The 27189-nt window shown below is 50.5% G+C and overlaps 1 protein-coding gene across 5 annotated transcripts; it reads right to left on the bottom strand.

Annotated features, from left to right (window-relative positions):
- Positions 1–652: 652 nt before the first annotated feature.
- Positions 653–27116, bottom strand: Stard3 (StAR related lipid transfer domain containing 3). Of its 5 annotated transcripts, none has more exons than XM_090350764.1 (15): positions 27017–27116; positions 11027–11299; positions 6423–6500; positions 6065–6142; positions 5888–5941; positions 5315–5432; positions 4998–5096; positions 4708–4763; positions 4284–4376; positions 3673–3735; positions 3435–3530; positions 3073–3152; positions 2864–2968; positions 1752–1845; positions 653–1329 (listed from the first exon to the last, which is right to left on the bottom strand). In XM_090350764.1, the coding sequence occupies exons 2-15, from the start codon at positions 11246–11248 to the stop codon at positions 1225–1227; spliced, it is 1341 nt and encodes a 446-aa protein (XP_090206890.1). In that variant the 5' UTR covers positions 11249–11299; positions 27017–27116; the 3' UTR covers positions 653–1224. The 5 variants fall into 5 exon arrangements, with proteins under 5 accessions (XP_090206890.1, XP_090206891.1, XP_090206894.1 ...); XM_090350765.1 differs by lacking the exon at positions 27017–27116 and adding an exon at positions 26733–26822; XM_090350768.1 differs by lacking the exon at positions 27017–27116 and adding an exon at positions 25420–25441.
- Positions 27117–27189: the final 73 nt, after the last annotated feature.

The raw sequence follows: 27189 nt of genomic DNA, 5'->3' as shown, positions 1-27189 counted from the left end.
TTCCTACCCTGGCTGGCTTCTAACCATGATCTCAGATCTCAGCCTGCTGAGTAGCTAGCTAGGGTTACAGGGGTGAGCCACCCGTGTCCAGCCTGATTGGTGAGCATTCTGCCTGCTCTGGGTGCCTCTCATCTCACGGGTATACATACATGGCGCATCCTACTTTGGATCCGGAGGCTCAGAGAGGTGACTTGCCCGGAGTTAGACACCCAGGATTAGGACACAATTACACACACCAAGATCAAGACAGGATTCTTTTGCTTTACGCCAGCTTGGGAAGCCTACTGGCCAAAGGCAGGCAAGCAAGCAGGCCCTGGCTTTCCCTGGATCATAGGCCCCAGGCTGTAGAGGCTGAGTACAATCCAGTGGTCTATGGTTCTGGGAGGCTGGGGTCCCACGGCAATCTCTATAACCTGGCCCCAACTCTAGGCCTCCCTGGCCTTGAGACCTGGGGATAGTCAAAGCCCGCCACAGGTATTCCTAGGCACCTCCCCAACATGTTCCCTCGGCTGTAGACCTCAGCCTGGGCTAAGCAAGGCCTGTGGCACACTGGGCTGAACACTTGGGAGAAGAGAGCTCAGGAACAGGGTTCCTGCAGATGCCTTAGCTGAAGCCAAGGCCCTAGCACAGGCACAAAGAAGGCTGCTGGAAATTTTGTTTTTTTTAGTTCATATTTTTTAATTGGCTCAAATTACAAACATCCCCAAGGAGGCCCTGGGGAGAAGGGGAGGACCCGGGAGAGACAGATGCCCTGCCAACACCCATTGTCCCTGCTTCCCCACAAGTACATATGGAAAAAGGTCCCAGACCTTAAATAACCTTAAGAAAATGTGATGGGAGAGCAGGCAGAAGGGCCTGTCACCTTTACACTCGTGGCAGTGCTCTGCCTTTTTCAGGACCGGGCCCTCCTCTGGCTCTATCTCCCTCTACAGCCAAGTCTGAGATTTCCATTCCAGCCCTGTTCCCCAAAGGCAAGACAGGGGACATGGATCTCTTCCTCCTTGAGGCAGGGCCTGCATGTGAACTGGAGCAGGATAGAGCTTTAGGACAGGACTCCTCCTTCAGTCAGTGGTCCCCAAAGCACACAATCAAGCCCACACCTCTGAGGCCACAGCTCCCTGCCTGCCCTGTGGAAGGGCCTCAGTAAGCCCGACGAGTTCCCTTTCCAGCTGTGGAGGCTGTGGTGTCAGGACCCTGGCCTGCAGGGTGGGGGAGGAGGCACGGTCACGCCCGAGCTCCCAGCTCTCCAATGCGCTGCCGCAGGTGAAAGGCAAATTCAAACATGGTGGCTGCGAGGCTCTGGTGGATGAGGTACCGAGGCAGCCGGCCCTGGGGGAAGGCAGGAAGTCACCCCTTGACTTGTCCCAGGCAGAGTTCACCCCCCCAGCTCACACCAGCAGGGGTGTCCTGGACCAGAGGGCAGGCGCAGCTCTGGAATCTGCCCTGGGGGCCCCCCCTCTCACCAGGGTGATGGACAGAACATGCTGTGCCCAGTTCCTGGCACCAGCAATGCAAACAGGCCCAAGTGGGCTGGGCTGGCAGCCAGCCACCCCTGCCAGGGCCTTGGGAGAGAGGTAGGAAATGAGGTGGGAGCCGTGTGATGCTTACAACTCAGAATGAGAAGACCATCGGACTCTGACCCCAGCCTCAAGTAAGAAAGGAAGCTAAAATTAGGAGGCCCTGAGCTGGGCAGAGGATTTCAAAAGTCACACAGCAGTCTGGGGCCCATGTCACAGCCCCCAGCACCCCACCTTGAGATCTGTGTTAAGAATCCAGATGAACGTGCAGACTCTGGGATTACTGGCTGACTTGAGCACGATGAAGCCCCCAGGTCCGTTCTCTCCCCTAGGACAAGGGTATCATTGAGGGTGACTGCCCTGCTCAGCAAGGCCCCTGGCCTCTCCCCATCTTCCCAATTTTTGGCCCAACTCAGATGGTGGGGAAGAGGGGTACAGATGCTGGTCTAGGAACTTCCAATCTAAGGCTGCAGGCTCAGATTTTCCCCTGCTCGCACAGCCTGCTGGGGCTGGCACAGACCATGGCAGGGAGCTCACCACCTGCCTGGCCACATCCATTCTTTGATGCCAGCTCTGGCTGTGAGGGGATGGCCTGGAGTGGCACTTCTCACCCTGCTCAACTCAGGGAGCAGTGTGGTACTGCAGGCCCCAGAAGAGGGCGCTTTCTAAGGACACGGCCAGGGCCGGGTGTGGGCTCACCTCCTATGACCTCTTCAGAAAGCACGCTTAAGCCCACCCTGCAGATAAGGAAGCTGGCAGCCAGAGTGTGTTTGCTCCAACACCTGGTGCGTCTGTTTCAGTGCCAAGACAGAGCCCCAATCTTAAATTCTAGGAAGCGTGCTCTCTCCAGCACTGCATGCAGCCAGTATTTAGCCAGCAGGGGGCGCTAGGGAGGAGGCCTAGACTGGCAGCAAGCAAGCAAGACACAACACCTTTTCCTGAGGGCACTTTTCACATCATCCAGGGCAAGGTCCAGGCAATAGGGACAGGGGAGGAGGAGGAGAAAAGGGGCCCCACGTCTCCTGAGGCAGGAAGATGAAACTAGAACTCAGAGCCCAGCATGACCTCATAACTCCTCAGCCCCACTCCCAATCCCTGGACTAGTCCTCTTGCTCATAGTCATTCTGGGCCAGCTGCCCACCCCTCAGACCCCTCCTTTGTGGCCTGGCTCCAGCCAGGCAGATTAGCAGGATTAAGGGCTGGGAGAGTGAAGGCCCAGCAGGACAGGAAGCAGGAACAAGGCCTCCGTAGGGGAAAGCACCCAGCCGCAAACATTGTACTCTGAGCTGCTTATTCAGGGGCTGGCGTGGATGCCCAACCCTCTTCTCTTCTAAGGCCGGACTCACCTGACATATTTATGTGTTGGGGGTTTGGCACAGTGCGTGGTGGCAATGCCTGATGACAGGTATCGATCTCTGCGCCGCTCGATGCGCCGGACGTTCACAAAGTCCCTGGAGACACAAGTGCCAGAACAGGAGGAGGACACAAGTGTCACAACAGGGGACATGGAGCCCAAGGTCTGGGTCAGGCCTTGTTGAGGGCTTGGGACACTCACCTGGGGGAGACCACACCACCTGCGGCCCCTGCCGACACATCGTAGGAGACAAGGGTGTTGTCTTCGACCCGTTGCAGTATCTGGGGATCAATTGGGACAGTCTTAGCATCTCAGGAAGCTCCCAGGGCAGCCTCCTTCCTGCCTGGGGCCCTGTACTAACAGCCATGTCCATGTGTGGGCCCTAGGCTGGACACTCAACCCACCTTGCCTTGACCATCATTCAACTTCCCAGAGGACAGAGAACATGAGACACAAAGGGACCCCAAGACCCAACCAGTGGCCGACTGCATAACTGGTTCTGTGGGGAAATGCCTGCACTCAGATCCGTGTGTGTGGGGGGGGGGGGGGGGAGGCTGGCTCACCTGGCAGGCAGTCACCGTGCTGTTCCACAGCACCATCCTCTCCGGCTGCAGAATCACCTCCTGGTACACCAGCTCGGCGGAGCAGGGCAGGAAAGTCTGTGAGGGGCAGGCCAGGGCTGGGTGATACCACAGCAGCCTGGCACTCCAGCTGTTCTGTCTGCTTGGGGACCTGCTAGGGGCCCTTTCCTGGAGCCCCAGCTGTAACAGAAGATCCCAAGACTCCTCTTCCCTCACTCACCTTTAGGATGAAGGTCTTGCCGTGAAAGGGAACCTCAATGGTGTACACGGTGTCCCCGTACTCCTGTGGAAGGGACAGAGGTCAGGGAGGAGAGTGGGGGCAGAAGGGGTAGATGGGAGGCAAGGGAACAGGTAACAGGCAAGGGCTTCCAGCAAGTCACAGTGGAAAACTACGGGAGCCTGGGACAGTGGTCCTGATAAGAACAGCCACAGGAGAGAGGCTCTGCTCTCACGCTGAAGTCCAGAAGTGCGGGAGCACCACGGGCCTCCAGAGGGACTGGCCAAAAGAAGGGGATGAGGCAAACCGCCCTGTTCTCTGCAAGCCCTTTAGGCATTGTTTTGTTCATGAAACAAAACACAGGGCAGAGCCTGGAGCCTAAGGCGCCAAGGAGCAAGGAGCCGAGGACAAGGCTGCAGAAGTGGGGGAACCACAGGAAATGGCCAATCCAACCTGGCCTCCTTCCTGAAGGCCTACCCCAGGACTCAGTCCTTCTCTTCTGGGGGCAGGAATGTAATTATGGCCCTGCAACCTTCACCTTTTCTCAGGCCTCAAAAAAGGAATGAAAACCTCTAACACCCAAGGGAGGGGCGGGTGGAAAAGGCACTCCTTACATTATTCTTCTCGAACTTCCAGTTCTCCTCCTGGGCCAAGATCTGGTCCACCACAGCAGTGGCCTCCTTCCCCTGGCGGATGTACTCCCGCTCCTGCCAGGGGTGGGCGATGAGAAGGGCTCAGCCTGTGCGTGGCCTTCTTTGCCTGTTCCTTCAGGCATTCGACAACTCCTCCCAAAGGGGTGGGTGGGGGGAGGACAGGGCTGGCGTCCCCAGGTCCTGAAGGCTTCCCAAAGTGGGTGCCCAGTCATGAGGAAGAGCGGGACGCTATGGGAAGACTCTGGCATGGACGGGTGCTAACGGGTCCTGAGGCTGCCTGAGGTCCACCCTCACAAGGGAAACTTGGCTTGACCCTGACCAAACCCAGCCCTGGCTCCGCCTCAGTGGGACTCTGAGGGTAGGGTGGATGTGTGCAGCCAAATACCTGGGCAGAGAAACTTTTCTTTCCTGTGACTTCCTCGTCTGATTCATTGTCAGACCCTGTGAAAAATAAGTGCAGACGACAATGGCAGGGGAGTAGGAGAGAGCGTAGGAGGTGGTGGGTTTGGGACTCAAGTGCAAGGATGTGGGGGCTAAGAGTGTGGGGGAGGGCTGCTGGCTTTCCCTAGGGAGCCTGACAGAACAGAAAGAACAGACCCAGCCTCCCTTGCTCCTCATGCAGCCCCTCCCTGAAGGCAGCTTCCCCCACCCCCCTTCGCCAGCACCAGCCCTCACCTGCAAAGGATTCTGGGGGAGAATAGAACTGCCCCTCAGACAGAGCACTGGAGAACAGTAGGGGTCCACGAGCAACAGCAGCTTGGGCAGCAAGATACCCTTGGGGGAAGAGACATGAGCAGTCATTAACCCAGACCATCAATAGCCATGCTACAGCAGCCTGGGCCCCATATCCTTCCCCCCCCCCCCTCCTCCCCAGCTCATTCTCCAGCCTCTGGGAGGTAGCAAGATGGCTCACAACTGACTCATGCCTGCAACTCTCCTCTCACAGAGCTAAGATGATCCTCAACGAACCCAGGCCCCACTCCAGCACTCACATCGCTCCTCCTCGGCCTCTTGGGGTAGAACTTTGAAGTCAAGGAACCAGGTCTCCAACCAGGCGAGGACGAAGGAGACGATGGGGAGCAGATAGCCAAAAGCCCCTTTGCTGAGCAGCTAAAGTAGAAGGAAGGGGCTGAGTGACATGCAGGGGTCACCTCACACCAGTGCTACCCCATAGCCACCAGCTCTGAACAACCATCCAACCTACATCCTTTCCTGATACCAGCTGTGTAGGCTTATGAAATGAATTAACTCTGAAATTAATTATGTCAGGAACAGGATAAAATGTGGTTAGGCTGCAGGAAGAATTTTCTGGTTCTTGGCATGCTGTGGGGGAAAGAGTAGTGAGAAAGACTCCTTGGAAATATCCAAGGACAGAATTCTCCTCACTGCAAGGCAGACAACAGGAGCAGATACTTCTGGCTCTTTGGAGATAAGAGTCTCACAGACTTCTTGCTTGGGTTGGCTTTGAACCTTGATCCTCAGATCTCAGCCTCCTGAGTAGCAAGGATTACAACTTTGAAAAGAGCCAGACACCCACCAGATTAGCTAGACCCTGAACCACTGACCTCAGAAAGGATGACCTTGACAATAAGGAACGCACTGGACACCAATGTCGTGACCTGTAGGGGAGGGAAGGTGTGGGACGAAAGGGAAGCCAAGACTGGGGAATGAGTCCTCCCCAACTCCACCCTGTGCACCTGCCCACCATCGGGCCCCAGAGCTGCCGTAAAGTGGCATCTTACCGCAATCACCCACCAGTGCCGGAGTCGCAGCACAGCATAACCCAGGAGCAGTCCAGAAAACCGGAAGAAGGCCAGGACCTACCAGGGAAGGCATCAACCGCTCAGAGGCCAGCTGGTGCCCCCACTCCTGCTGCAGTCTTGCCCCCTGCTTTTCCTCCATGGACACACTGCCTCAGGAAACAATGGCTGGACCCGTGTTTCTTTGGAGCAATTTGGAACTCTCTGAGGTTGGGCCCTGCTAAGAAGTCCTTTGAAGACCAAGGGGCTGGATATGTGCTGCAGGAGGGAGGCAATCTAGAGATGGCGTTTCTTGGCTCTGTTTGTCCCTAGCATCCCAGGTTGTTGTCAGGACACTCACAAAGATGTCAAAGAAGGACGTTTTGAAGCTGTAGTGAAGGATCTCCTGCTCCAGGTTCTTGCGGATGCCTGTGTTGGTCTGGGAGAGGAAGACAGGAAGAGAACTGAGCCCAGGGGCTCTCTACAATCCCCTTCCCCAGCCCCCCCTTCCAATTCTAAGAGGCAGTACAGGCTGGGGACCCTGAAGGAGAGGCAGAAATGCAAACCACCATCCAAAGGGGCTCCTGAAATAGCGAAGGAGCCTGGCCAGAGGTCTCAGACCCTGGCACCCATACTGTGCCCAAGGATCTAACAGCCTAGGCGGGCAGTGCCCAGGAATGGGCAGACCTTAAGGCCTAGAGCTGTGCAGGGGAGGCGAGGTGTGGGAGAGGGATGGATGTCAGGCACCTGCTTCATGTCATTCCATTTCCCTCCATCCTCCCGGCCAACAATCCATCTAGAGTAATGGGGCCAGGGTGGGTAATGGGTCAGACAGAGCCCCAGGTGGTAAGTCAATTGATTAGGTTTGTACTTAATGAGCAAAATCCATCACACTGCTGATGAAGACAGCATGAAAAGCTAGACCTGTCCAACTTCTGTCTCTGCCTCAGCCACCACAGGTTTATACCAGAACCTTGTTCTGAGCCCAGGGTCAAGGTGGGGTGGGGGTGTCCGGTGAAATAGGGGGGAAGGGTAGATAAGACTACAAGAGCCAGACTGCAGCCTATATCCTCAGAAAGGATGAGGGTTCTAGGCTGCTGGAGAAGGAAAGGGATACAGGATTCTGGGCATGGAACCCAGGAAATTTCTCAATGACAACTTACATTGCTGGGAGGTCATCTGGATTTTAGGGGGACTTGTTAAGTCACAGGTGCTAAGGGCCACTGCGCTTGAATCTCAGGGCTGAGCATCAAGAATTTTTCTTTTTTCTTTGGGGGGCGGGAATACTGGAGTTTGAATTTAGTCCTTATTCTTGCTCATGGGTGCTTTACCACTTGAGCCAAACCACCAGCTCTGTTTATTTTTCAGATAGGGCATCTCACTTTGCCCAGACTAGCCTCAGGCTGTGATCCTCTCTCCCTAAGGCCCAAGTAACTAGGATTACAAACATGAACTAATACTCCAGCTGTATTTGTTGACATTCACTCTTACTAACTTTTGGCACAACTGACCTCAAAGCACAATCTTCCCAATCTCTGCCTCCAGAATAGCTGGGATCATAGATGTGAGCCACAGCATCTAGTCAGGAATCTTTATAATACTAAGTAAACTGGACACGGTGGCTCACACCTCAAATCCCAGCACTCAGGAGGCTAAAGGGTAATGATTATGAATTTTTTAAAAAGAATTTATTAACGTTGATTTTTACATCATATTTTAAATAACAAGTTTAACATACAAGTGTTCAAGGAGGGAATCTATTTACAATCACTGGGACTCAGCATTTAGAACTCAATCACAATTAGGCTAAGGGTTTGTATGTCATAGAAACATATTAATTTATGAAATAAAACATTAAGGCCAATGGTAAGGCTAAGCCTAGGCTACATATCAAGACCCTGACTCAACAAAACAGAACAGAACAAAACACTTCCCAAGTGTTTCAGAGGCTGGGTAGGGGTTCCAGTCAGGAGAACCCCTCTCTCTTAGGGGCCGGAAGTGTGGCCTAGTGGTAGAGTGCTTGTGTAGCATACACAAAGTGCTAGGTTCGACTCCTCAGTACCACATACAAAGAAAAAGCTGAAGTGCTGGTGTAGCTAGAGCTCTAGCCTTGAGAAAGCTCTAGGACAGTACCTAGGCCCTGAGCTCAAGCCCCAGTACTGGTTTAAAAAAAAAGAAAAAGTGCTAGGAGAGCCCCTCTCTGACACAAGCACACCTGTTATATCTCCACTTGTGCCTCTGTTTCCAAACCACAAAGCCCTGTAAAACCAGATACTATCTCTCCTCTGCTTGCTGGCAAGGCCCCAGCCTGACCTTCCACCTCACCCCGGCCCCCCTCATCCTCTTCACACTGCTCCCTCTGGGGCTCACAGCCTCTCCCATCCCTGGAAGCCACCATCCATCAGTGCTCTGAGCTCTTCACCCCAAGCCTGGAAGCCAGGTTAGCTAACAGCGGCAGCGCTGCAAGGATGACTCAGGGGAGTGGGGTTTTCATCCCTGCTTTGCAGCCTTTGGCTATAAAACTTGGTGCTAATCACATGAACCCTGGGGGTTCATGGGTCACAGAGACACAATACAGCAGAAAACTAAAAATAATATGCTCCAAAAGATGAAAAACAGGACCAGAGTATAGCTCTGGGGCAGAGCACTGAGCTCATATGACTGGTTCCATCCCCAGGGTCACTAAAAACAAATAAATAAAGGTTCAAAGTATGAAAATAAACTGGGAAATTAAACAGACTGAAATGAATAGAAATAAAACTGGAAAATTAACATTTTCACTAAATATCTGCCAAGTGAAACACCATGCCAACACTACTAATAGGTAAATCTAATCTGAAATTTTTCAGTACATTTGAAAACAATTTGTGGGTTAGGTTTTCTCACTTTGCAAACGTTCTCAAGTATTCATGAGGATGGCAAGCAATCACAGCTGACAGCCAAATAACTTCAAAAGTAAAATGAGAAAAATGTTTTCTCAGTTCTTCTCTGGTTATAAAATACATATTAAAGGTAGGGTGTGGGTGCATCTCAGGGTATGCTTTGATAACAGCTGACACCTTCCAAAGGAAGAGCCAGAGACCTCTGAACCTCCCTGGCGTCGGCCCTCCCATAGTGGTGGCTCCATCTCACTTATGGTGAGATGCAAAAGACAGTCAGCCACCTCAGGGCCCTGCCTGAGGAAAGGCAGGGCCTCTCCTGTTAGCCCACTAAGACACAATAATCGAGCTTGCCTCTCTTTCCCCTACTCTAGCCCTACCCCAAGCACCTTACTTCTTTTTTTTGTCAGTCATGGGACTTGAACGCTGGCTGGGCCTGGGGTTACGGTTAATTGGAGATAAGAGTCTCCAAGACTTCAGTACCTGAGCTGGCTTTAAATCTCTGAATCTGGCTTTGAATTGTAATCCTCCAATCGGAGCCTGCTGAGTAGCTAGGATTACAGGCATGAGCCACCCCACCACAGCCGCAGCAGCACCTTACTTCTCTCAGGTAAGTCATTATCAGCTGCTGGAGATTTGTGCCTGTAATCCTATTCAGGAGGCTGAGATATAAGAATCACAGTTCAAAGCCAGCCTCGGCAGGGAAATCCAAGAGACTTTAATCACAGCAAAAAGCTGGTAGTACAAGTGTGGCTCAACTGGTAAAATGTCAGGTATGAATAGAAAAAGCCAAGACAGCATCACTGTTTGTTTTCCCATCAAATCCAACTTGAAACCTGGAGAAGGAGGAGCTCTCACCATCCAGAATTCTGATTCTGAGTCCAAGCTGTAGAAGGAAAATGGGGAGAGGCTCTGAAGGACTAAGGTCATGAATAAACAGAGCAGGAACTGGGAACAGGATTGTGCCTGCCACTGTGGCACTGAAGGCCCAAGGGTGGGCCAAACCTGCAGAGGGTAGAAATATGGATCCTGTGCTGAAAGGCAACCAGCTCTCATTAGAACACTGGCGACCAGGGTCAGATGCTTTTCCCATTGTGCTTTTAGCACAATACCTGGGACACAGCAGGGACTCAAAAAATGTTTACAGCAGCCAGGTGCAGTGGCTCATGCCTATAATCCTAGCTACTCAGGAGTCTGAGGTCTGAGGATCACAGCTCAAAGTCAAAGCTAGCCAGGAGGGCACAAAAGTCTGAGAGACTCTTATCTCCAATAAACCACCAGAAAACTGGGAGTGGGGCTGTGGCTCAGGGGTAGGCTCTTTTAGCTGAGGAGCTCAGGGACAAGGCCCAGATCCAGTGTTCAAGTCCCACAACAGAAGGGAAAAAAATAAATGTTTACTGAATGAATGACAGATGAATGAATGGATGGATGAATTGGAGCCAGAGGGCAAAAGAAAACAAGTTTCTTGACTTGATCATAAAATGAAGAGTTGGTGTTTCTAAAAACTTAATGGTTTTCTTTCTTTCCTTTTGTAACCCAAAAGAAACTGAAGAAACAAAAATTTAGCATAAAATAAATGCAAATAAATGAATGTTGGTTTCATTATTTAAAAAGAAAAGAAAAGAAGTTTCATTAGTTCAGTCAGAGGCCCTTCTCATCTTACATGGAGCCCTCCCACCAGGGGGCAGTATGGCACAGAGGCCACAGCAGATCAGGAAGGGAAGGTCTGTTCCATCCACCCTCCTTCTTCCCAGACTTACAGGGGAGCCTGGGGCCCATGACCCAACTCTTCTGAGTCCTAGTTTCCCCATCTGGAAGATGACAACAGCTGTGCTTTTTGTTTTTCTATCCCTCTTTTTGGGAGCAAGTATTAACTGTACAGAGGGTTTCATTGTGGCAGTTCCATACATGTATATAACACACTCATCAGCGTTAACCTATTAACAATAGCAGCCGTTCTTATGTTCGTTTTTTTCACACGGATACTTCATTCTATGGGCAGAGGAATCTTCACAAGTGGCAGACAGACACATGGAGGTCTGAGGACCCCAACACCATTTCTCCCCCAGCCTCAACCTGCACTCACATTCAGTTCGATGATCCAGAGGAGAGAGATGAAAAGCAGGTCGAAGGTGACGAAGAGGCAGAAGGTACGGCGGACATCGGAGATGGCCCTGCGTTTCTCCGGGGCTGGCGGGAGGAAGTGTGAGGACAGGCTCTGGCTGCGGGACAGCGATGTGCCAAGGGAGGCCACAGCTGGCAGGCTGCGCTCCAGGTCGCAGGCCAGCTGCGCAGGCAGCTTGCTCATCCTGGTGGGCCTCCACGTTGAAGTGGGGATCGCAGGGCCTCAGCGGCAAGGCTGGGGGAGCAGGCAAATGACCTTTAGAGTGCTGGAGGTCCCCTGCTTAATGTTCCTTCCCATAGAGCCTTGAGCACCTCCATTTCAGGTGCCTCACCCAGTCCCAACACCACAGCCCAGGCCTCAGTGAGCCACACTCACCTCCTCCTAAATTCTAGAGGAACAGACCTAGGTGGGTGGCAGGAAGGGCTGTGGATTGCAGAAGTTCAGCCTCCCCAGATCCAGTCCACGCCCCAGGGCCGGTCCCTCCCACCCCCCAGGAGAAGAGGGCCCCAGGCTCTGTTCTTTGTTTTCCTAGCACAAAGCCACAGTTCCTCCTAGCAGCCAGCCCTCCCCTCCACCCTTAATCCATGGCAACTGGGAGGGACTAGGAGCAGAGAGAGTGAGAGACAGGGCCACTGACATCCCTTCTCTCTACCTCTATCACCTCCTACCCACTCCAAGTGCAACCATCACTGCCTATCCTCACCTCCAACAAGCCCTTTCCTACAAGGCAGCTGCCATTTCCCTTCTTAGCCTCCTAGGATTCCCTGCTGTTCTTAGGGCCTTGTCCCAGGCTCTGGGATTGGGGGTGCTCTGCCCAGCAATTCCCATAAGACAGTCCCTTTCTCCTCCCCCCTACCCCCACTGCACAGCCATTCTTGGTGACACCCTGTCCTATAGCTGGCCCTTGAAGCTGCCTCTATTGCCTAGAATATTCTCCTGCCTGAAAACCTTCTCAGAGCCCCTTCCTGGCCCCCGCTTAGCACGTATCACTTTGCCTGACTTTCTTCAGGGAACTCATTGCATTTGGAATCGCCTCTGACCATTTTACTTTATGGTTTGTCCTCTCTCCCATAGTCTGTAAACTCCACCTTCAGGCACAGGAGCTTTGCCTGACCTAGTCACATTGTGCAGTTGTCCAGCAAAATGTGTGATAGAGATTCACAACTGGCTGCTGGATAAACAAACCCTCCAGAGGGGCTCCTAGCCCTCAGCCTCATGCTATGCAAGAGGGGAACAAGACAAACCCTAAGAGTGTACCATTCCCAAGACCAGCCCAGTGTTCTGCTGCCCCAAACCCCCTCCATGTCCATGGCCGTTTTCAACCCCTGTGGGCCAGAATGCTTCCACCCAATTCGAAAATACAACTAAAGCTCTGGGGGAATGGATATGGACTCATCGCCTCCCTTAACATCTTGTGTAACCTTGAGCTGTCATGAGAGCAAAAGAGCCTCAGAAGACTCCCTCCCTTCCACACAGCCCCAGCTCTAGTGTCCCAGACCCACTTATCAGTTGGGATCCTCAGGGGCCCTGCTGTCCAGGAGAGAAAAGGTCATCTTGGAAGTCAGAAGGTTTGAGGTTATTTTTTGGGGGCGGAGGGGGTCATGGGGCTTGAACTCTGGGCTGGGCGCTATCTCTGAGCTCTTCAGCTCAGGGCTACCACCCTACCCTTGAGCCACAGCCCCACTTCCTGCATGTTCTAGTGATTAATTGGAGATTAAGAGTTTCTTGGCTTTATATTGCTTGATCCTCAGATCTCAGCCTCCTGAGTAGCTAGGATTACAGGTGTGAGCCACACTGGCAAGGGCTTGAGTTTTGAGTGCAACACATAGCTTGATGAGCAGCCTGAGCTGCTGGGACTTGATCAGCCATCTCCAGTCTTCTCATATCCCAAGTACCGGGACACAGATTTAGTGGCCAGTGGAAGGAAAGTCTCGGGAAAGCAGAATCTAAGCACCCCTTCTTTAAATCTGCTATCCCTGAGCCTTTGGTCTGCTGTCCTAGGCCCTCAATTTATCCGATCCCCAATAGTCTGGTTTGTGGCCAGAAAGTTCACAGTAAGCTAGTCCACTCAACCTATGGTCTCCCTCAGGGCCACCCACAGGGTCCCTTGTGAAGTTCATCTGGAGCTGAGAGAAGGTGAGCAGTGTAGGAGGTAGAGGGGATGTGACAGGCCACCAGCAATGGAGACTGTCCCCCTAACATACATCAGCCAGGTAAATGCCTGACCATAGGCATACCTCACTCTGATGGAACATAGCTCCAGAGCTGCTGACATTTCCATGTCTCAAATGGCTCTCCTGTATCCTGCAAACCCATCTCCCTCTCTCTCCCCTCTCCTCTCTTCTGTCTTTTATAAAGTGACGTGTGTGTGTGTGTGTGTGTGTGTGTGTGTGTGTGTGTGTGTGTGATTGGGTTTGAACACAGGGCCTGGCAATTACTAGACAAGAACACTACCACTTGAGCCCCACCCCGCTCCTCCCCCCCAGCTTCTACTTATATTTTGTATCCTTTTTACCTCTCTACTACATCTTTTCCTGTTAAACACAGAAATTGGAAATTTAGGTAAGTACAACTCAGTGGAATGCTAGACCAGCCCCTTTGAAGTCCCAAGTTCCACCATCAGAACAACAAAAGAGAAAGGAAAAAACATCACCTCAGTTCTGGAGGCCAGAATACAAATCAGTATCAGCTTGCCCTGAACCTCTCTTTCCCTTTTAACTTTGTGGGCTGTCAGCAACGTCTGGCATTCTGTGGCTTGCAGCTGCCTAACTCCAGCCTGTCAACTCCACATGGTCACATATGTCTCCCTTCACATGGCTGTCATCTTATAAGGGCACCAGTCAGATTTGGGGCCAACCTGCTCAATTTGACTTCATCTTAACTGATAGGTCCACAATTACCAATTTCCAGATAAGGTTACTTCTGAGGTACAGGGTGTTAAGACTTCAGTGTATCCTTTTTCCCCCAGAGGGATATAATTCGACTCATATCAGTAACATCTTTTTAGTGTTGGTTTATAATTCTTGTGCTTAATGCAAAAGAATATATATATGGGCCGGGAGTTTGGCCTAGTGGAAGAGTGCTTGCCTAGCATGCACGAAGACCCGGGTTTGATTCCTTGGCACCACATACTTAGAAAAAGCCAGAAGTGTTGCTGAGACTCAAGTGGTAGAGCTCTAGTCTTGAGAAAAAGCCAAGGACAGTGCTCAGGCCCTGAGCTTAAGCCCAGGACTGGCAAAAAAAAAAAAAAAAAGAAAAAGAAAAAAAAAAAAGAATATATATATTCCCTGTATCCTACCTTTCTTACAGACCTTTGTTACATGCTATTTTTTTCATTTAACATCATACCCTGGAAACTGTTCTGTAACAATTGTGTGTATGTGTGCACATGGGCACGTGCAAATACAGCTAAATTCAGGCCTTACACTCTTGCTTTTTTTTTTTTTTTTTTTGCCAGTCCTGGGCTTGAGCTCAGGGCCTGAGCACTGTCCTTGGTCTTTTTCAAGGCTAGAGCTCTACCACTTGACCCTCAGCACCACTTCTGGCTTTTTTCTATGTATGTGGTACCGAGGAATAGAACCCAGGTCTTCATGCATGCTAGGTAAGCACTTTACCACTAAGCCAAACTCCCGGCCCCCACTCTTGTGCTTTTTGATTCAGGGCTGGTGCTCAACCACTTGAGCACTCTACTTCAAATCTGCTTTGGGTTTTTTTTTTTTCTGATTAAGTGGAGGTAATAGTCTCTCAGATTTGCCTGCCCAGGCTGGCTTTGAACAGCAATCCTCAGATCTTACCTCCTGAGTAGCTAGGATTAGAGGTACATTGCCAGAAGTTTATCTTTGGGAAAGATAAATTGCATGCATGGTTTTGTCAGAGTAGCCAAATTCCCTTTGCAGTTTGCCTTCCCACCAGTTATGTATAAGAATGCCTGTTTACCCACAGCCCCAGAAGGCATCATATCCATGTTTGCATGGATCTTTCTTCCCTCCTTCCCTTCCTCTTTCCCATCCTCCCTCCCTCCTCTCCCCCTTCCCTTGGGAAGTCATTCTCTCCACCCTCCTCATTTCTATCTCTGCCTTTCTCTTTCAAACCCCCCTTCTCCTCTCCCCCATCCCTATCTTTCCTGTCTCACTTCTGGGTGTCACAGCTCCCCTACTTATCTTCCCCCTCCCTCCCTGGGCACAGGACTTGGGTGGCAGCAGCTTGAGTGTGAGACACACTTAGAGTGGCAGCTAACCACACTGACACACCAGGACATGTCCTGTGGAAGCGAGAGACTCGGCTGGAGCTGAAAACAAGCACTGGAAAGCCTGGGAGAGCTGAAGAGGCGAGGCTTTGGAAGCCAAGCTCCAGGACTTGAAGGCAGAGGAGGGGGTGATGGGGTTAGGGACACAGCTTGCCAAGAGTCCACCTCCACCTCAGGGAAGCAGCTCCAGTACATATGGAGCACAGGTCCCAAACAGAGTTACCTGTATCGCAGTTGGGGCAGCCCGACTTTCAGTAACTGCAGTTAATTCCTCCTTGCCAAGCCTGGTTATCTGGGAAAAGGTCAGTAGTATTGCAGCTCATCCCGGGTCTGAATTCAGGACCTGGGCACTATCCCTTAGCCTTTTCACTCAAAGCTTTACCACCTATGCTATAGCTCCACTTCTAGCTTTTTGAAGATAAGAGTCTCATGGACTTTTCCTGCCCTTACTGATACCAAACCACAATCCTGAGTAGCTAAGATTACAGATAAAAGCCACTAGTGCCAGGCTCCTTCTTTTATTTATTTATTTGTCGGTCATGGGACTTGAACTCTGGGCCTGGGTGGTGTCCTGAGCTCTTCAGCTCAAGGCTACCACCCTAATCCTTGAGCCAAAGCACCGGGTTTTCTAGTGGTTATCTGGAAATAAGAGTCTCAAGAACTTTGGTGCTTTGAGCCACCAAACCAGCTTTACTTTTTTATTTTTAAGAGAGAAAACTTGAACGGGGAGTTTGACCTAATGGTACAGTGCTTGACTAACATGCATGAAGACCCAGGTTTGATTCTTTGGTACCACATACATAGAAAAAGCTGGAAGTGGTGCTGTGGCTCAAGTGTTAGAGCTCTAACTTGGAGAAAGCCCAAGGACAGTCCAGGCCCTGAGCTCAAGCCCCAGGACTGGCAAAAAAAAAAAAAAAAAGTGAGCGAAATCTTGGGGGCTCACAGTGTGGCCTAGTGGTAGATGCTTGCTTAGCATGCATGCATGAAGCCCTGGGTTCAGATTTCTTGGTACCATATATATAGAAAAAGGCAGAAATGGTGTTGTGGCTCAAGTGGTAGAGCACTGGAGCAAAAAAACTCAAGCACAGTGGTCAGGCCCTGAGTTCAAGCCACAGGACTGGAGAGAGAGACAGAGACAGAGAGACAGATAGAGAGAGAGACAGAGAAAGGGAGAGAGAGATCTTAAAAAATGAAACTTGATAGCCAGGCACAGTGGCTCATGCCTGTAATCCTAGCTATTTCGGAGGCTGAGATCTGAGCATCAGCAGTTGAAAGCCAGCTCAGGGGCACTAAAGTCTGTGAGACTCTTATCTACAGTTAACCTCTAGAAAACTGGGAAGTGTTGCTGGGCTCAAGGAGTAGGGCAGTAGCCTTGTGCTAAAGAGCTCAGGGAAAAACGCTTAGGCCCAGAGTCAAGTCCCAAGACCAAAACAAAACAGTAACACACACACACACACACACACAAAAAAAAAAAACAAACCTTGAAGCTGGGTACCAATGGCTCATGCCTGTAATCCTAGCTGCTCAGGAGGCTGGAAGCTGAGATCTGAGGATCATGGTTCAAAGCCAGCCCCCAGCCCAGTCAGGCAAGTCCATAGAACTCTTACTTCCAGTTAACTACAAGAAGCTGAGAGTGGAGCTGTGGCTTAAGTGATAACGTACTCACCTTGAACAAAAAAGCTCAGGGACACCACTCAAGCCCCAGGACCAACACTAAAAATAACTACATAAGATAATAATAAAGCCGGGTGCGGTGGCTCACACCTGCAATCCTAACTACTCAGGAGGCTGAGATCTGAGGACCAAGGTTCAAAGCCAGCCTGGGCAAAAAAGGACCTGAGACTCTTATCTCGGCTCAAGAGTAGGGTGGTGGCCTTGATGTAAAAAGCTGAGGGAGAAGGCCCAAGCCCAGGGGTGGGGTGGTATCCTTGAGCTGAAGAGCTCAGGGACAGCACCTAGGCCAGAGTTCAAGACCCAAGACCCATCAAAACAAACAAACAAACTAAAAGCATTACTTAAATCCTAAATACATAAAACAGATTTTTTAAGAAATGGACTACTGGGGTGTAGCTCAAGTTTAGTGTACTGAGGCCCAGGGTTCTATGCTTAACACCACACACACACACACACACACACACATACACACACACACACACACACAAGCTGGAGTGTGATGGGTGAAGGTGAAATGGGGAGCCACCATGAAGGACTGATGTTTCCTTAAAGTCCCTCCAGACAAAAAGCTTCCTAGGACAGATGCAGTGTGAAAGGCAGGTTAACACAGGACAGCAAAAAGCCTGTGAGTTACTCAGACCACCTGTAGGTGGAGTAAAAAAAACATGTTAGGCCTGGGCCTGCCTGGAGTGAATTCTCAGGCTTGTTCTAGGCCAGTGGAAGGCAGAGGCTGGCAGCTGGCAGCACAGGCTCCACCCATTGTCTGCACCCACCCACCAGGCAGGAGGCAGAAATGACAGCAGGGCTGCCATCCAGTCCCCTGGGAGCAGAACCCCCTTCCCCCCCAAACCCACCACCTGCTGTCACCGGCCCCTCCAAAGCGCCTTCAGAGGTGTCAGGAGGGGAATGGGAGCATGCCACACGCGTGAGGCAGTGAAACAGCCGGCCCAAGATGGCTGCAGACTTGACACCTGTGTGTTTGTGGAAGCTGAGCTGCTAAAGCTTAGGGAGAGTGAGAAGGAGACACAGGCGGCAGAGAGGGAGGGGGAGAGAATGAGGGAGAAGAAGATGGGGAGAGAAGGGAGGTTTTGCTTTTCTAGGTTGGAGAGTGAAGGAAGGTGAAAGAGGGCAGGAGAGGTGGAAGTCAGGTGTGTGGTCCAGGGGACCTTCAAGTCACTGCTGCTTCTGGTAGATAGCTATGTGCAGGCCTTACACCCCTTCCCGCACTTTCGCTTCCCTTCCCTTATGGGCCCCCAGGACATGCTAAGAACAGCCACAGCTGCAACCCTGCAAGATTCATTTGGGATAACAGATTAAGGAAGTGGCTGATTCAAGCAGTGGACTGACTGAGGGATGTAGCTTCGTGGTAGAGTGTATGTCTCTTGTGTACAAGACCCTGGAGTAGAACCCCAATACGTCAGGAAATGTTAAGAGGAAAAAAAAAAGGAATGGATTCTGCAGCCAGGACTCAAAGCTAGGGTTGCTAATTTCCTGATCCTGTGCTCAAACCTTTCTAAGATTGTATTATTATTATTATTATTATTATCATTGCAATGCTAAGGATTGAACCTAAGGCCTCCCATGTAATAGGTAAGTGCTCTACCACTGAGCAGAAGCATCACCAGCCCTCTTTTTTTTTCCTGCTGGTCGTGGGGCTTGAACTCTGGGCCTGGGCACTGTTCCTGAGCTCTTCAGGTCAAGGCTACTGCCCTACAGCTTGAGCCACAGCACCACTTTTGGTTTTCTGGTGGTTAATTGAAGATAAGGGTCTCATGAACTTTAGTGCCTGGGTTGGCTCAGATCTTAGCCTGCTGAGTAGATAGGATTACAGGCATGAACCACCATGCCCAACTATTCCCAGGCCTTCTCTTTAAGTGTGTGTGTGTATGTGTGTGTGTGTGTGTATGCATGCCTAGAATGCTGTTCCTGAGCTTCTTTGGCTCAAGGCTAATACCTTACCACTTGAGCCATAGTACTACTTCAGCCTCTCCTGAGTATTTTATTGGACTTAAGAGTCTCTCTGACTTTCCTGCCCAGGCTGACTTTGAACTATGATCCTCAGATCTCAGTCTCCTGAGTAGCTAGGATTACAGGAGTGAGCCACCTGCACCTAGCTCCTAAGCGTATTTTTTAAAATTAATTTACTGTATTGTTATTATAGAGGTGATGTACAGAGGGATTACAATTATGTGAGTCAAGTAATGAGTACATTTCTGTTTCCTCACTCTCTCCCAGCTAAGTGTATTTTATACTGAGCAGTTGACTCCTTTACTTCAGATTGCTATACTTTGTTTTATATATATATTACCAAGCATTCCCTTCTACCCTCTTCCCACTGTTCCCCAATCCTTAGCAAACCCAGAGTCTGGAGGATTTCCACATCAGAGCTGAGACTGACGGGGGTGGGAGAAGTACTTGGTCAGTCAGTGGTAGCTAAGTTACTCAAGTGTCTGGCAAGGCCTTCCGAGAAAGGTGGGATTGATGGCAGTGTGTGTCACATGCACTCTAGGAATGTGTAATAAGAGCTGCCCTAAGTAGCCTGGCTTCACACTTGAACTCACCTGTTGTGTAGCCCACAGCAAACTTATTCCTCCCACAGGGGCCCTGATTCACTCACATGGAGGCTAGTAATTCCAGCTCCAGGAGAAAGTGGATCTCCAGGTCAGGCTGGGGACAAGAAGTAGGGGGGCACAGTCTTGGTTCCCTGCAGAGGGAGGGATTTCCCTCCCATCTGAGAGGGTGGGACCCCCTCCCACCTGTGACCTCTAATGCAGACAGCTGAGGCCTTCTCCCACTCCCACCCCAGTTCCTGATCTCCACAGGGTGACAGGGGCACAGGTAGGGTCTTTACCAGCTCTTAAACACAAGCCAGAAGCCCTAGGAACAGATCTAAAGCTACAGCTCCATGGATGTTTCTAGGCTAAGGCAAGCCTGTGTCACGAACACAGAACTTAGGCTAGGCAAGCCTCAGCCAGCATACGTGTAAGGTGGGGTTACCTGCCTGGACTCTGAGCGTTTAGGAAGAATGATATCTGTGAAGTGTTGACACCTACATCCCACCAACAATCTCCAGGGTCCCAGGGCTTGTCCCACAGTGGACAAAGGACATCTAGACCTGGAAGGAAAACATTTCTGGGCAGTGTGGATTTTCCAAGCTCTCTCAGGGCCCAGGGAGAAGGGCAGACGGCTATTTTCCCTTCCTCAGGTTAGCCTCAGGCTAACCTTGAGGGCTGCCAGAGGGTCTCCAACTCAGAACAAAACAGGGACAACAGGCAAGAATTAGACTCCAAGGGCTGGGGAGAGACTCAAGTTATTTATCTGCCTAGCAAATGTTTGACCTTGAGTTCAAACTGCAGGAGAGCCAAAAGAAAAAGAGAGGAGCTCAAGACTGGGACTGGGAAAAAAAAAAAAAAAAAAAGAGGGGCCGGGGTTAGGAGTTTGGCCTAGTGGTAGGGTGCTTGCCTAGCATGCATGAAGACCCAGGTTTAATTCCTTGATACCACATACACAGAAAAAGCTGGAAGTGGTGCTGTGGCCTTTTAAGTGGTAGAGCCCTAGTCTTAAGAAAGCCCAAGGACAGTGCCCAGGATCTAAGTTCAAGCCCCAGGACTGGCAGGAAAAAACAAAGCCAACCTCCAAGTTGAGAGAAGGGTAAACTGTGGATTTTTATCTCCCTGGTCATTAATCTCTGGTGCTTTGGTTTCTTCCAATGTAAAATGGGGTAATGATATTTTTAAATATCTCTTCCTTTTAAAAAAACTGGTTTTGTTTTTATTTGTAATTATTTATTTATCTTTAATTTCTTTTTCCTCCCTCATCATTCTGCCTTAGGCAAGGCCTCATTCCCCGATCCTCTTATTTATGCCTCTTGAGTAGGCTGGCGTCACATTTCTGATCCACCAGGCCTGGCTTCTTAGTTGAGATTAGAGTCTCACTCACTTTTTGACCAGGATGGCTCTAAACCTCTACTCTTCCAGTCTCCATCACCCAAGCCACTGAGATTCCATGTATATATCATCATGCAAACCTAACCCGGAACCTACTTCTATGGGGTAAATGACTCATTCCATATCATGACCTACAGTATCCCCGACACAGTGACCATCATGTGAGAGTCAGCTACTATTCCTATCCTGCCTCCTCTTCAGAGGAAGAGAGTCGTGGGTGCTGACTGCTGGTGTGCTGGCTTCATGCCAGGCTGGAATGTCTGAGTCCAACAGTGTGCTAGTGCCCAGCTTAAGTGAGGGTAAGCTCTGGGTGTGGAGGAGGTTGGCTTCAGCCTGTGTCCTGCAGCCAGCCAGCTCAGCAGGCAGCTGGTTTGGAGATGAGGAGGGAGGCAAAAGGCAGACTAGAGGCCTGAATGTCATCCAGAAGGCTACCACAGAACAACAAATCCAGCTGGCAGTAGCCCATGGTGGTACCACAAAGACATCATCTCCTTTACTCTATCATTCACTCTCTTTCCATAGGAAGGAGGTAGGCTCTGAGAGACTTGCCCACAGGCCCCCATTAGGAAGGGGCAGACGAGTTTTCCCTGGGGTAGGGACTGTTGAGCACAAGAGCCTTTGCTCTGGGAAGGGGAGATCAAGACCTAGATTCAGTTGATATCTGCCTGCTGCTCAGCTACCTCTATATTCCCCTGGCCATGCCATCGTCTCTCAGTGGCTATGAGTTCTGAATATCCAGGTCCTCAGCCCAAAGCTTTTCTCAACACAGCCGTCTGCTCTGTTAAAAGAAGAGAAAAGAGCTGGGAGTTTGGCCTAGTGATAGAGTATTTGCCTAGCATGCACTAGATTCGATTCCTTGGTACCACATACATACAAAAAGCCGGAAGTGGTACAGTGGCTCAAGTGGTAGAGTGCTAGCCTTGAAAAAGCCCAAGGACAGTGCTCAGACCCTGAGTTCAATCTCCAGGATTGGGGGGGGAACGGGGTGGGGGGAAGGAGGGAGGGGCAGGGCGCCAGTGGTTCAAACCTTATAATCCTAGTTACTCAGGAGGCTGAGACCTTAGGATAGTGGTTCAAAGCCAGCCAGGGTAGAAAAGTTCTCATGAGACTCTTATCTCCAATTAACCACTCCAAAACTAGAAGTGGCACTGTGGCTCAAAATGGTAGACCATTAGCTTTGAGCAAAAGAGCTCAGGAGGGGCCGGGAGTTTGGCCTAGTGGTAGAGTGTACCTGCCTAGCAAGTACGAAGACTGGGTACCACATACCTGGTACTTGGTACCACATACATAGAAAAAGCCAGAAATGGAGCTGTAGTTCAAGTGTTAGAGCTCTAGCTTTGAGAAAGCCCAAGACAGTGCCCAGGTCCTGAGCTCAAACCCCAGGGCTGGCCAAAAAAAAAAAAAAAAACAATAACAACAACAAAAACCAAACCTAAAGAGCTCAGTAATAGTGCCCAGGTCCTAAGCCCCAGGACCAACAAAATAGAAAAGAAAAACAGAGGGGGCTGAGAGTGTGGCTTAGTAGAGTACTTGCTGAGCATGCATGAAGCCTAGCTTCAATTCCTCATACCACATAGACAGAAAAAGCTGGAAGTGGTGCTGTGGCGCAAGTGGTAGAGTGCTGCTAGCCTTGGGCAGCAAAACAAGCTTAGGAACAGTGCCCAGGCCCCTGAGTTCAAGTCCCAGAAAGAGAAAGAAAGAGAGGGGGTGGGAGAGGGAGGGAAGGAGAGAGGGAGGATGGGCAGAGAAAGCTAGGTGGCCAGTAGCTCACATCTTTAATCATAAACTACTTAGGAGGCTAGGATCTGAGGGTTTGGAGTCAGCTTGGCAGAAAGTCCCTGAGAGTCTTTTTTTTTTTTTTTCTTGCCAGTCCTGGGCTTGAGCTCGGGGCCTGAGCACTGTCCTTGGACTTTCTCAAGGCTAGAGCTCTACCACTTGAGCCTCAGCACCACTTCTGGCTTTTTTCTGTGTATGTGGTACCAAGGAATCGAACCCGGGTCTTCATGCATGCTAGGCAAGCACTCTACCACTAGGCCAAACTCCCAGACCCCCTCCCTGAGACTCTTATTTCTAATTAACCACCAAAATGGAGTGATGGAGTGCTAGCTTTCAGGGAGGTGGGGTGGGGGGAAGCTCAGGGATGGCACCTAGGCCCTGAGTTCAAGTTCCAGGACCAGCACAAAGGAAAAAAAAAAACAGAACGTAATTTCTCCAGTGCCTCAAACCTCATGGCTTTAGCTCACCTAGTTCCCATCCTGGCCCACAAAACCCCTGGCTCTTCCTCTTGAACTCTCCACCTATCACTTGGTCCCTGAATGATGGGCAAATCCAACATGCTCCAACCCAAGGCTTTACCCAGGAACTTCCTGCACGTCTAGGGTGTTCACTGATATGTGGATGCACAGGCTCATCCTGGAAAGGGGATGTGCCAGGTCTGAGGTCATCATCAGACCTAAGATCAAAACTCAAGGCCATTCCTTACCATACTGTGTGCCCTAGACCCAATAGTCTCCATATCCACAAAATGGAAGTACCATATCCATGTCACAGAGCTCAAAGGAACTAACAATGTCACAAGTACAGTGCATGTGCTCAATTCATTGCCCACCTTGTGGGTTCATAGCAGAGGCAAGGCCTGGGCTAGGCATTTACAGCACAGCCCTTTGTCCAAAGTGAGGGTTCACCAGTCCTGCTGGATGCTTCCAGTAAGAGGGGTCCTACTCTCAGGGAGCTGAGAACAGATGGCCTACTTGGGGTTTTCTTATAATTCAGAGTTCAGTGGCTCTTGCGGACAGCTAGCCAACAGCCATAACCAGAGGGCTTGGAAAGTTCTCTGGGGAAGTGGAAATTTATAGGAAGGGGGGTATGGTGACAATGACCAATTAGATGGCAAGGTCAAAAACAAGTCTACTTCTCTTTTCCTTCAGAAGAAGGAGGAAGACGAGGGGAATCAAGCTGAAACAGAAGCTAAACTCTTCATCAAACACCACCCCCAACTTGACCACCCACATGCCAGGCCCTGGTGAATGCCACTCCAACCTCAATTTCCTTCCCTTGGGTATATTCATTTCTCTGGGAAGTTGCATCTGTCTCTTCTCTCCCTTGGCTACACTCTAGAATTATTGCTTACCTTGGCTACACTCTAGAATTATGGCTTAACCCTGTAACAACTTACCCTTTCCAGACCCATTTTCTTGAACAGATTCATATCAAATATAAGCACTCTAAACTTGAACCACAGCTCCACTTCAGCTTCTTTGGTAGTTAACTGGAGATAGAGACTCGTGGACTTTCCTGCCCAGGCTGCCTTTGAACCACAACCTCAGATTTCAGCCTCCTTGAGTAGCTAGGATTACAGGAATAAGCCACCAGAACATGGCATGTCTTGGCCTTTTTCATGTCTGTTTTTCTTCTCCTGGTGGGGATGGATACAAATATCTCATACAAGCTACGCAAACATACTACCCTACCATTGAGATACATCTCTAGTCACCTCTAACTGCATCCCCAACGTTCCTGTCTTTCCTTCTCCCCGCCCACACCAAATATCAGAGGCTTAGATCTTTTCACCCTTGAATCTTCATTTAATAAATCCAGATCCTGTCCTTAGAATAACAAGCCACATCAACTATCCTCAAGCAGCTTATAAACGTATAAATCATAACCAGTGAACTTGATTGCTCCTCTATTAGTCATAATAACTAATGCTTATTTACTGAGCTCTCACATGCCTGGCAATTTTAAAGCCTAGTTCATTTAATACTCACAACAACCTTATGAGGAAGACACATTACTCATCTTCATTTTACACATAAGTGAAGCACTGACTTTTTCAAAGTCCTAAGATCACTGGAGATGTAGCCAGTAGTGGAATGCTTGTATAGCCTGCACAAGACCCAGGGGTTAATACCCAGCACTACTAGAGTTGCTAGTAGCTAAAGAGGCAGAAGGGGGAGGGGGAAGAGATTGTTGTTCAAGCCCAGTCCAGTAATAAAAGCTTACAAAATTCCATCTCAGTCAATGGCTGGACATACAACTATTATCCCCAGTAACATGAGTAAACACAATTAGGAACACAGTAGCCCTGGCATAAAGTGAGACCCTATCTTGAAAATATCCAACTCAAAAAGGTGCTAGAGGAGCTGGGGGTGGTGGCTCACACATATAATCCTAGTTATTTAGGAGGCTGAGATCTGAGGATGGTGGCTCAAAGCCAGGCAGGGCACTAAAAAGTCCATGAGACTCTTATGTCCAATTAACCACCAGAAAACCAGAAGTGGTGCTGTGGCTCAAGGGTAGGGCAGTAGCCTTAAGCTGAAGAGCTCAGGGACAGCGCCCAGGCCCAGAGTTCAAGTCTCATAACCAATAAGAAAAACCAAACCAAACCAACCAAACAAGCAAACACACAAACAAGGTTCTGGGTTCAAGTCCCACCCCTCCCCCCCAAAAAAACAGAAAACAAACGAGTTGGGTGCAGTGGCTCTCACCTGTAATCCTAGGTACTTGGTAGGCTGAGATCTGAGGATAGCAGCTCAAAGCTAGCCTGGGCACTAAAAAGTCTGTGAGACGCTTATCACCAATCAATTACCAGAAAACCAGAAGTAAGTATTGCTCAAGAGGTAGGGCAGTAACCATGAGCTGAAGAGCTCAGGGACAACACCCAGGCCCCGAGTTCAAGTTCCATGGCCAAAAAAAAAAAATTGTGTGTGGGGGGCGGGGGACAAGTACAACTTAAGTCTAGATTCTCAGTCATGATGTTACTATAGAGGGTGTTAGCCAGGCCTGGAAGTTCATGATTGCAGTCCTAGCACTCAGAAAGGTGAAGCAGGAGATACTAAGTTTGAGGGGGAGAACTAAAGATCATATTGTATGAGCAGTACAGTTTAAGATGAGTAGAAGGAAGCCCAGCAGATCTGAGGCTAGAGAGGCTACTGTGTGCAAGGCATAGAGACTAGGAATGTGTGAGCAAGACCATCCTGCCCAGCCATATAATTGAACCTTAGGGTGCATACTGGAGATTACTAGAGGAAAAGTCACATCAGAGAATATAATAAATTGTGATTGGCATTCAGCCTTTTCCCACAGGCCTTGGGAAGCCATCAGGGTTATAAGAAATCAACACAATCAGACTTGTGTTCTAAAAGGTCTTGTAGGAGAGTTTAGAGCCTGGCTGCAGGCCATGTGTGGAAGTTTCCGGGAAACCATTGTAGTCATCCTGATCAGAAACATGTCAACAAGGGTGGTAACAGAGAAAAAGAAGGAGCAGGAAGTTAGCTCCTCAACGTCATTTCATAAATGTGAAAACTGAGAAGAGGAAATGCAAGATGGTTTTTTGATGGGATGCGATAGCAAAGAACGGTTCAGATTTGGACCCAGAGATCTGCTCCATGGGAGATGTCCCACCCACATCTAGATCTGGGTCCTTAGCTGGTGTGAAGCTGATGCTAAGAGAGAAGATGGGGCCACCAGGGTCCGTGTGCCGACTGAGAAGTCGTGCAAGAAAATGTGAAGCGGTATCTCTGACCTACTGTCGGGGAGGAAGGAGGAAGATCGGGTAAGGCGAAGGAAAGGAAGGGGAGTCAACCAGAAGTGAGTGTCAGTGGTATTATGCGCCTTCAGAACTCAAGAAAGATAACCATTAGGAAGTTACAGGCGGTGGTACCCAACGGAAGTTGGGCAGAGTGGATGACAGGCAGGCCGGGGGGATGCAGAGATGTTTTCCCCCTCATCCTCGCGTCCTGACCCCTCCCAACCCCCGCCCCCAATGCCCGGGTAACAGTCCCCTCGCCTCTCCTCTCACCGCTGCGTGGGGAGGCTTTGGACAGCGATCCCCGACGTCCTCGGGGACGCCCTCTCGGGAAGGGAGGGCCGCCGGGGACGAACGCGCGAGACCCCCCGCCGCCAGCCCCGCGCAGCCTTCAGCAGCCAGGCCGAGGAGGAGGAGGGGGGCGGAACCTGGATTGCCGAGGGCGTGGGAAGGGTCGGACGGAACCAAGAACGGACACCCGGCAGGAGAGCGGGATCCACCGGCCAGAGAAAGCCCTCGCGACACCACCCGGTCCCATAAATCTCTGCAAGACCCACCTGCTCCATTTTGGGACGGGGCCTATTCTTCCTGCCCTAGTAGTCGCAGTACCGCTCAGCAGCTCCCGGAGCTTCGCAGAGCGGAAGGAGATCTCCCGGCGGCGCCACTTCCGCTTTTGAGCCCGCCCCCTCACCGCCAACCGGGCTTGGCCCCGCCCCCGAGCCCGCCCCCT

The sequence above is a fragment of the Megascapheus bottae genome, chromosome 17, assembly GCF_031878675.1.
Source record: "Megascapheus bottae isolate mThoBot1 chromosome 17, mThoBot2.hap1, whole genome shotgun sequence".
NCBI classification, from domain to species: Eukaryota; Metazoa; Chordata; class Mammalia; order Rodentia; family Geomyidae; genus Megascapheus; species Megascapheus bottae.
Note: the sequence above shows the minus strand (reverse complement) of the source record. Positions and strands in the feature narration are given on the sequence as shown.